At 39.1% G+C, this 11,198-nt stretch overlaps 1 protein-coding gene across 1 annotated transcript; it reads left to right on the forward strand.

The window, feature by feature from the left end:
- The first annotated feature begins 3,778 nt into the window (after positions 1 to 3,778).
- Positions 3,779 to 11,198, forward strand: LOC140929013 (uncharacterized). The gene is made up of 4 exons (XM_073378826.1): positions 3,779 to 4,046; positions 4,950 to 5,044; positions 8,942 to 9,232; positions 10,722 to 11,198. The coding sequence occupies exons 2-4, from the start codon at positions 4,954 to 4,956 to the stop codon at positions 11,012 to 11,014; spliced, it is 675 nt and encodes a 224-aa protein (XP_073234927.1). The 5' UTR covers positions 3,779 to 4,046; positions 4,950 to 4,953; the 3' UTR covers positions 11,015 to 11,198.

Below are 11,198 nucleotides of genomic sequence, written 5' to 3' on the forward strand. Positions count from 1 at the left end.
TTTCCATACGTTTTGACGTCATTATGGTACGTACCATTTGGCTGAGCCCTATGTGCCTTTTGTTATTTTAAGATGCCTTTTGCTTTCCCAGAAAACCATGAGATTGGGAGTCTTGCCCTATCAGCACTTGGCTAGTGTCACCAGGGGACTTCTGTAAATTATATAAATGAGTTACAGTACTTTCTCATTTCATTTTTGTTTGTATAAAGCTTGTTTTACTCATTTGATATCTTAAAATTTGAGGCACAATTTGCTCTGCACAAACAAAGATATTAATGCAAATGTATATCATCATATCTCTGGGAGTATTTCAAATTTTTCCGCCTTTTATTTGAATGGTACTCAGCTCCTCATACAGACCTGCCAACCCCTGATAAAAGGAAAATCTGTAGACTCATGAAAAAAAAAATCGGGAGATTCTACAAAAAGTAGTGAGATTCTATTTTTTCCCGATCAAAATTAAACGACCCCTTTTCCATTAGGGGAATCAACTGTTTATTTTAATATATATTTAATATATGGTCCCTTATGTAACAAATTAGATGCTGCTTTTTCTTTGATGACTTTAAGATGCCAAAAAATAGGTTATCACTGTGACGAAACATACAGCAGAGTCATTTCTTTGGGCTAAGACAACTTCATGGCTAAAATAGTCAAAGCTTATCCAGGCACAAGAATTTCCCCACAAAATTTATGTTTTTTTTCAACAAGGTAATATTTCAATGTAGAATATTTCCCAGAAAACCATGAGATTGGGAGTCTTGTCGTGAGACCGTGAGAAAAGTTAAAAAATCGTGAGACTCGCGGCAGAATTGTGAAAGTTGGCAGGTCTGCCTCATATGACATTTTCTATCGAAACCTGTATGTAGTAGGAAGAAACTTTGTATTAAGTGGGCACTACAGCATTCTCTGAGGTGTCCACTTAAATTAAACAAGTTTCACTGTACATGTTTGACTCCATTCGCACTAACTATTGATGTGGAACGATATGAAATTGCTTCATGCATAACAGATGTACATGTTTGGAGCTGTATGTAAATCTTATTAATTTTTTTTTCCTATTTATGAAAACTTAATGTAAGCTTATAGGTATTACAGAGAAATATCCTTTGCTTCAACAAGATGGTACAACCTTCAAGTGTTAAAAAAATATATATTCCCGGTGTAATTATTATAGATACATAGTGTTGAGGGAAGTCTTTGGTTTCCTTTTTCTTAAAACCGAAAAATAATTGACTTACATTGTGCCGGCGTAACCGAGTCGAGGTCATCTGTTTATATCAATATTAAGCGCACTCGAATGGACTAATCATTTTTACTGCTAATTTCTCCCATTAAACATCAGGGACAATGTTTTCCACTATTGCTGACCTACCCTTCTGCCAAGTTTCGAATTTCCACACCAAACCGATTTTCTAAAGCATGCGATGTTAATATGCGATCATGCAAATTTCTGCGACAAATATTCAACTTGAAACAATTATCAACAGAATATTATACAATTAACTCTCCTTCTCGGAAAGAGCTGTTGCAACTATACTTTCCCTCTAACAGAAACTACTTTAAAGTTTACTTATCCCGAAAAGACAGCTTGAATAGGTGGTACTATTGGCATTATTGGAGATAACAGCAAAGTAATGAATACAATTGCATCAGTTCTGGGACTGTACCTTTAATAGCGGCTACGCTGGTACACTCGAATGGACTGATCATTTTTTCTGCAAGTTTATCTCAATTACCTTCAGAGACAATGTTTTCCAATAGAAGTAACCCACCCTTATGCCAAGTTTCGATGTTCAACACCTCACCGATTTCGAGAAAATGCGATATTACTGTGCGAACATGCAAACTTTTGCGGCACATTATTCCACCCGAAGAAATTGACCTAAACTGTTTACAGCGCTCATACGCGTTATTTTTCGGATTAATACACATTTCACTCACCTTTTCGGAAAGAGATGTTGGAACTGCTCTATCCTACCGTGACAAAACCATTTTGGAGCGTCAATATCCAGGAAAACCAACTTTAAAAGTAGCATTTGGAAATGGCAACGGCGCCATTTTCGAAAAACTCCTCGAAGTTGCGCGCTTCTCTCTTCGTGACGTCACGATGGCCAAGATCGCCCGGACAAACAAACTACCAAGTTCACCACTCCCCCCCCCCCCCCCCCCCCCCGCCCCGTGACTTCGTTGCTCGCCATTTTGAAAATCAATAACCGCAAGCCATATCCTCGCTGGCGCACGGAACGTCGCCCGAAAGGTGACCGAACGTGAGCGAGGCACGAAAAGCCGATCTTGCGAGCCCTCAGTCTCTTGGTTTGCGGTCAATAGAATGTGTAACGAAACTGTAACGCGATCAAAATAACTCATTTTTTCATAGGTTTTCGACGGGTTTTGATGTTTTAACGACAAACACATCTCCTCTGGACCCTGTGCATTTTGCCGTGATTTTATGAGAAGCGGAGGTGACTAATCTGGTGCTTTGAAATTGTAAGTTTCTGTGGGATCAATGCTATGAAGTCTATCGATAAACACTCTTTGCGTAAGGTCGACTGTGAAATTTACTGAATGGTCTCGAAATATATGGTACTAACTTAGGTATAAATGAGCGGGGAATGCGGACTCATTTAAGCCTTTCCAGTTGTTCTTACATGTGCTCATATTTACAACGAGTGTAATTACGCTCCGCTCAGCCGCGATCACAATGATCACAACGATCGAAGGTAAGCTTATGTATTGTCGAATTTGATATGTATTAAGTTTAAAAACAAAAACAACTTCCCCACATTTATATTGATTTCTTCTCGCCAAAAAAAAAAAACAAGCGAAATGTTTGGTCATGATCCAGAGTTCCCATCAACTTGGTATTTATTTTACACACTTGGTATTTATTTATTTATTTATTTACACACTCTGTCTGCTTTTGTATCGGAATACAATACAATATTCTTTATTTAACGAAGGTGACGTTATAACCCAATGAGTTATCTAACTTACGGCCTTCACAACAATACAAAATACACATATAAAAACAATGCCTAATCACTAATATACGACTACAACAAGCGAAAAAATAAAACTAGACAAATGTATGGTTTTAACAAGATATAAGATGATATAAACTAATTACCTTCTAATACAGTTACAATAAAGGGAAAAACGACAATCATAACACATTAATTCTTCAAGATGAGAAACTTTACTAGCAAACTTAGGGAATTAGATAAAGAGTTTATGCTTAAAATTATTTAATCTAGATGAATATATAGTAATTCAGTAAATATATTAAATTTCACTCTCAAACCTCACGCAAGGAGTGTTTATCGATAGAATTTATCGCATTAATCACACAGAAACTTGAAATTTCAACGCCCCAACATTAGTCACCTCCGTTTCTCATAAAATCACGGCAAAATTCGGCATTCTCTCTCCAAAGACACCGCTTTTAACGGAGAAACAACTCCACGCTATACATTTCTCTGTAGCGACTCGCAATGTTTGCCCCCTGGCGATCCCAGAAAATCATTCATTTTAGGTCACAGATAAATCGCGGTTGATTGCGAAAATATAGCCTGCGTGGCAGGCGTTCGAAAGGGAAGAGGAAGAGAATTAGGGCGCGAGACCACGCGCGTTTCTCTCGCGCCTAAAACTCCCTTTCCCTTCCCTTTCAAACGCCTGCCTCGCAGGCTAGCGAAAATAGGAAATCTTTCAATTATTCATTAAAATTTCCAAACATAAGAACGGTCGTGTGTGGGCTCTCTATGAAGTTATAGTAATAATACTTGTTTGAAAATAATTGGTCTGCCCCCAGGGCCTGACATAGGTGAGCTTTTGTTTGCATATGCAATGAGAAACAAGACCCGCTCCTTTTTCGTGCTTGAGAGAGATCATTTTACTAACAAAGATACACTTGATCGAACACTAATATTCTACCACGAGCTTCATTTTGCTCTGGGTCGAAGGTTCAAAATTCAGTGAGAAGCAACTTTCAGTTACTACTATCTCTGCGTTCACTAACCGGATTTTGGAAACAGTATATCATCAAGGTGAGGCCTTTTATGTTATGATTTTTTTGTGCGGTTTGTGTGACACAGATCAAATTATTACTCCTGACTGAGCAAACATGAAATCAGTTGAAAATTGTGGACTGAACCCATGGCAAAGTTTAAGTTATAACACCACAGTGGTCTATACTATATATGTTGTGGTGAGCTGCCTAAAAATTGAAAGAAAAGATATCGGCGTGTTAGTCATAGCTGTTAATTACGAGGAATAGACTTTTTTTCTCTATTTTTGTCAGCAATCGCAAGTAACGCTAGAAAAAATCTTAATTAAGTTTGCTTCAACAAATTAAATCTATACAATTTTACCCCTCTTGCAACTCGGAAACTATTCTAAAGACGATCTTACAACTTCCTTACGGTAGCTCAGATAAAAGAAGTGCGTTATACCAGGTTATACGACATTTTTGTATACAAATACTGCCAAATGAGTCTGACCGCAGCGTAAACCAAATCAGGTTTATGAGTAATCAATTCTATATTTCTCCAGGTCTCAAACAAACAAAGGTTTAAAAGTTTTCGGAGTCTTTTCAACTTGGAGTTGAATTAACTGTATCTTTTGAGTAACTGAAATTTATGTCAGTCTTGTCAGTCACCTCACTGGCGGAACACTTTATTTCATGACCGACGTTGTCTTATTTATTTATATGTTAGTGTAGGTTATGTCTCGAATATGTCATAGAAACGTGAGGAAGTTCAGATCAAGAAACAAGATTCGATTGGTGAAATGCTAACACTGGTAGAGACAACAAGCAAGACAACCCTGGATTTGCGTGGCGATTTTCACCTTTTATTTATCTATTTTCATTTTTTTTCGAAAATCAAATTCCTTTTCCATAGAACCTGAGTTTTCTAACGTGGTTATGACCATTATGTGCTCTTTTTCAGAAAGATGAAATTAGCAGTGCATTATTCCGCACGGAAAAGGTTGCTTATAGCGTTTCTCTGTTTTGCGGTCCTTGCAGTCAGCAGCGGGAACTGCGGTATGTCCACTCAGGCTGCGTACTGAATAAACTTACTACAAATTTACGAATTTATAGCAGGATAGGACTGGATCCGTTGATATTTCTTGAGTCAGTGACGTAAAGATCTTGGTGCTGATGCTCAATAATTAATGCACTTACTTGGAAGCTCAAGATTCGAACACCATAATCCCTCAGAGGCCGACACAAATGTAGCGTGCTCGATACAAAGCTCCCTAAATTTGGTTAAAAATTTACCGGAGTTTGACTAATAGTCGCGGGTCGCGGGTCGCGGGTCCAAAGTCGCGGTCGCGGATCCAATGTCGCGGTCGCGGGTCCAAAGTCGCGGTCGCGGGTCCAGTGTCGCGGCAGGGAAAAATGATTTGGGGTTCGAGGTAACAGCTGAGTGAAAACGGCTGATATGAGGGTCTCAATGGGGTGGTAGCTTTTACGGTTATCGGCTAAAATTTTGGCTCTTTTACGGCTATCGGTTAAATTTTTTCCAATTACGGTTAACAACAAAGTTAAAAATTAATTTCTTTTGTTTCAAGGAGTTAAATATTAATAAGCCTGTATTTTTTGTATCTTTGAAGCAAAATAAAGGTAGGTCTTAAGATCATCTCGGGATGAAATAAGCCATTCTTTTGAAAAATTTTAACATTTGATAGGTCATACTTTTTATAAAGTATTCCACTTCTAATATTATTTTACGCACGTACAAATGTCAATAGTCAATTTAAAAATAATCTTTGTGAAAAAGCAAAAAAAAGCAGACACCTAAACGCTCAACTCAAGGCCGGGGCACGACATTCATTTAAAACAGAAATGGCCGTTTTCACACTAGAGGCAGATTATTCGGGTGAGACTGGTTATCCGTTTGATAATTCGCGTCAGATAGGTAATACGTCTTTATTTGGAAATGGAATGGTTTTAATTTTGAATCAGAACAATCCTCCTGGCTTTCTCCGTCAATTTTGACGGACAATTTAATTGAAGATGGATTAACCATTTCAGATAGCCTGTGTACAGCTGCCACCTCCCTTCAGAAGGAGGAAGGGAGAAGGAGTGTCTGTGGGGGAGGGGGTTACTGTACACAGGCTAGTCTCAGTTGGATAATCCATTTCCAGCTCTAGTGTGAAAACGGCCAATGTAAAACAATTCCCGTGTCCAGTGTTTTCAGTGATAGCGAAGGACTGTAAAGAACGACTGTCCCGTTGCCTTGTCCGGAGGCCTCATTATTCCGCGCGGCTGATGCGTTTCGGGTCACGTGGTCCCAGCGAGTTTTTTTTATCAGATACGTCACCGAAATGCCTTGACCGAGATTGCGTGGGAAGACGCCGTAGCGTCAGAGAAAAACAGGGAATTGTGACATGGAATTCACAGTTATTATCGGCGACGTGTTTTACAAACAGTGACATCTCTGCGTGTTGCTAGTATTTCGAGGGAGGGCACGACCTCCTGAAAATCTCAAATATCAATCCCCAGCAAGAAGCCAGATTTTCGCTATGCAAAAAATTAGTGCTCCGAGAGAGCGGCGGCGGAAATGGAGCCCAGGTCTAGGTCAACACCTAAAAGCTAGGCGCTTGGCCTAACGTGCGTACGCAGTCAAAGTAGCCGGGAAATAAAAAACGCAACCATAAGTGAGTTTAGCACCTTCCTTAAAACTAACAAATCTAGGGAACAATTTCTTTTACGGTTAACTCTTTCTTACCCTATTTACGGCTAACGGTTAAAATTTTTCAATTTTTACGGCTATCGACTAAATTTTTGGCCGTTTTACGCCTATCGGTTAACCCCATTGAGACCCTCTGATATGAACACAATATAAAGGGAAAAACTCTTTTTTATGCACGATACTTCACGGTTGCCAATTTACAGGTTACGGATGTTAGAGTCAACAAAATAATGTCTCAAGAAAAGACCTAAAAAAAAGCTGGCCGACTTCTTTGTTCAACGCAAGTTTATTTTGTTTTCTTTCTATCGGGCCCAGTTATACTTATGCATAACAGTATCTGATAAAAAAGTTACCATAAGTTACCATGCTTTTTTCTTGTCGATGAATTGCTCACAAATGCTTAGGGGTTCATTTACTGAAAAATATGCGATACACTTCATAGACTACAGATTATAAACGTTTTTTGTTACAACAACTTAAAGCCTTTTTTTAAAAAAAGCGAACTCGGGTTCAAAAAGCTACGAGTCTATCGGTAGAAGAAACGAGAACTCTTATATTTAACAAATGTTTTCGACAAAACTGAAAGAAAATGTAAACAGGCGCATGAAACTTCATTCAAGCGGTATTCAAGGCATGAATTTAATATGGAAACAAGTAATAATCCACAGAAAGGAGTCTGTTCCTCGAAGCAAGATTTTCGCTTAATGCTTTTCTTTTTACAACTGAGACGGCAACCCCGAATGTTCAATATAACTTCTTGTTCTCTTCACCTAAATGGCAACCAGGACAACCTGACAATAGGAAGCCATTCAATGTGCGTCTCAGTCAAATCTTGAAAACATGCATCGTAAATAACCAAGTGAGTAAGTAGGTAAGGAAATAATAACGCCCGATATCATGAAGCTGAAAAAGAAAGTAAACCAGACACTGAAAACGGTAAGTTATCAACTCCACCAGAGCTAAGAAAAGACAATAAATTAGGTAAGTAATTCCAGATTCCAGGTACTGGATTGGAGTCTTTGTCAGTAGAACCAAGAGAATATGGTCTATTCTGTCTTGGTAGAACTTGGATTCCGGATTTCAATCGTTACTGGGAACAAACTCCTTTCTGTGGACAAGAGAGGATAAAGCTCGAGCTTTATCCCCTCTTGCTGTGGATTATTACTTGTTTCTATATTAAATTCATGCCTTGAATACCCACTTGAATGTACTTTACTGGCACTTAAAGCCCAACGTCTCTCCTCCTCTTTCCAGTTACTTGAGCAAAGAGTTTATTTTGGGAGTTTGCGACCAGGAAGTTTTTCAACAAGCGTTTTCTTTATTTTTGCCGAAAACATTTGTTAAAATTGAAACAGTTCTCGTTTCTTCTACCGACAGACTCGTAGCTTTTCGAGCCCGAGTTAGCCCTTTTTTAATAAAAGGTTTTAAGTTGTTGTAACGTATATGATTTATAGTCTATGAAGTATATCGCACATTTTTCAGTGAATGCATGCACCCCTAAGAATTTGTCAGCAATTCATAGACAAGAAGAAAACAATGGTAACTCAGGGTAACATTTTTTATCAAATACTGTTATGCATAAGTACATTCAAAGCTGAATTTATAGATAACTGGGCCCGATAGAAAGAAAACAAAATGAACTTGCGGTGAACACAAAAGTCGGCCAGCTTTTTCTTTTACATCTTTTCTTGAGACATTATTTTGTTGACTCTAACATCCGTAACCTGTAAATTGGCTACCGTAGAGTATCATGCATAAAAACGATTTTTTCCCTTTATATTTTTTTCGTATCACTCGTTTTCACTCAGTTACCTCGAACCCCAAATCATTTTCCCCTGCCGCGACATTGGACCCGCGACCGCGATTTTGGACCCGCGACCGCGACATTGGACCCGCGACCGCGACATTGGACCCGCGACCGCGACTTTGGACCCACGACCGCGACTGTGGACCCGCGACCCGCGACCCGCGACTATTAGTCACACTCAATTTACCGAATATCTCGCGCTTGAAAATCTGCACTGAAGCTGAGTCTTGGCAAGACTAGGCTTGCACGTGAATTTCTTCCCTTTCTTCCTTAAGATTATTGTTGACATTATTCAGTATCAGTATTGAATAGTTGAAAGGTAATTTTGGTGGCGTGACTTGAAACAAGCAATTGAAGTCTCTCAAATTCATAGTTCGCCAACTAGCGACGACATTGTTATATATGACACTCTTACGTATATTTTGCATATGTTTAGCTTATGAAACTATTGGATGTTACAAGGACACCTCAAACCGAGCAATCCAGCTATTGGAAGGAAAGTTTTCCATTTTGGATGGATCGTACGGCTCTCGGAAGAACCCCATTGCAAAGTGCGCCGTGGTTGCAATGAGAGCAGGCTACAGCATATTTGCAGTTCAAAATGGTGGCCAGTGTGCGGCCAGTGCTACGGCAGCGAAGACGTTTGACAAATATGGAAAGTCTACAGCATGCAGATCTGATGGCGAGGGCGGGCCATGGGCTAATCAAGTTTATGTGATCAAAGCCGGTAAGTCAGTGTTAGGATATTAGAGCGGTTTTCACTTGACTGTCGTTAAACCAAAACCAAAGTAAATACACTAGCCAACCAAAGGGCGTAGTAAAACCAAAACCAAACCAATTCCTCAATTACTTTCGACAGTCAAGTGAAAACTGCTCTAATACAGGCGCAGGTTTATATACGAACGACGCCGTCGTGTTTCTAAACATTGATAATGTAAAATGTTGACTAAGCCAGTACTCGACTTTCAGAAAAAAAATCTTGGGGCCAACAGGCCCCCATGTTTTCATTTTTGGTCGCCAGAACAAGTATTCTAGTCGCCAAAAATTATATATTATAAGGTATTCAAGCTTAAGGTTCAGGAAATGGAATACACATTAAGAAAAACAAACTTAAGGAATCTTAAAAAAATTTATTTGGGATATTAAAGAACAAAATCTGCAAAATTTGTTTTGCGTCCCATGTATTTGCACATTTAGAAATGAACATCGGTGAAACTTCATCTATTTCGCGGTTGCCTAACACGTGATCGAAAGTCTCCAGAAAGAGGAAACGTCGCTAATGTTTTCGGGCAATGAAGTTGATTTCGCGAGAAGTCTGTTAGACAAACAGCATGAGTTCAACGGTACTTCATTAGAAGTCAATAAAATACGGCAGAGCTTTTATTTGGGTCGCCACGCTCAACAGAAATTTGCGTAAAGTTGTTTACAAGAATTGCGAAGTTCGAGTAAGCGCTGTTCGTTCTCGATTAGCTTCCATTAGCTTTAGCTTTTATCAGACTAATCTGCTACCGAGTCCGCAATCGAGATACATGTTGGGCAAAAAGAAATTGTTTTAAATATCGATGCGCTAAAAGTCATTCCCGGAGAAACACGGGACGATCTGTTGAGAATTGCGATCGATTTGCCCGAAAGTCGATAAGTCTTTCGTCGAATTCATTCATTTCACAATCCTCTTTCAAGTAAACGTAGATTAGAGTGTTGAAAGAAATCGTTAAAGCGTTTAGACAAATCGTTAAAATGTTTAGACAAATCGTTAGAGCGTTTGGGCAAAACGTTAGAGCGTTAGCAAAACCGTTAGCTATCCGTTAGTTTTGTAAAGGATAACAGATTATCATTAGTGTACGTTTACCCAAAGAAGAAAGTCACCTATCTTGGTGGCCAGGTTGGCGACCAGGCGTGAAAATTTAGTCGCCACTGATCTGAGTAAAAGCTGGTCGCATTGGCGACCCCACAGGTCGCAACGTCGAGCCCTGTAAGCATCTATTATTTCTTGTAACTATGGCTATAGAATTTAGCCTTTCCTTCTTATTTTTGGGCAGACAGGTCGCTCATAAAAGACTTGGAAAAGATTTTTCTTTTTAAATTTTACGGACGTTTTTGCCGAAGATCAATCCGAAAGAGATCTTCACAGCTGCATTTCAGTCCGCCTTTTTGCAAACCACTGAAAATAGGTAAATTAAAGGTTTCCCTTTAAGACAGTTTTAACTTAATTTCAGCGTATGAAACTATTGGATGTTTCAAGGACACCTCAAACCGAGCAATCCAGATATTTGAAGGAAAAGACTCTGTTTTGGATGGATCATACGTCTCTCGAAAGAACCCAATAGCAAAGTGTGCCGTGGCTGCAATGAGAGCAGGTTACAGCATGTTTGCAGTTCAAAATGGTGGCCAGTGTGCGGCCAGTGCTACAGCACCAAAGACCTTTGACAAGTATGGAAAGTCTACAGCTTGTGGATCTAATGGAGAAGGTGGAGGATGGGCAAATCAAGTTTACTTGCTTAAGTGCTGATCAGTTGTTAGCACATGTCGTGACTACGTTTGTCACCTCGCCATAACTTAAATAAAATAAGGGTATAAAAGGTCCTAGAGTTGTTCTGCTTTAAGATATATTTCGAATTAAGTGTTAGACTCGTCAGCTTTATTTTTTGCTTCGCTTTACTTTTTTTTTTAATGTATGGTATTGGGCTTTGTAA

This window comes from Porites lutea, chromosome 2 (genome assembly GCF_958299795.1).
Source record: "Porites lutea chromosome 2, jaPorLute2.1, whole genome shotgun sequence".
In the NCBI taxonomy this organism is placed as follows: Eukaryota; Metazoa; Cnidaria; class Anthozoa; order Scleractinia; family Poritidae; genus Porites; species Porites lutea.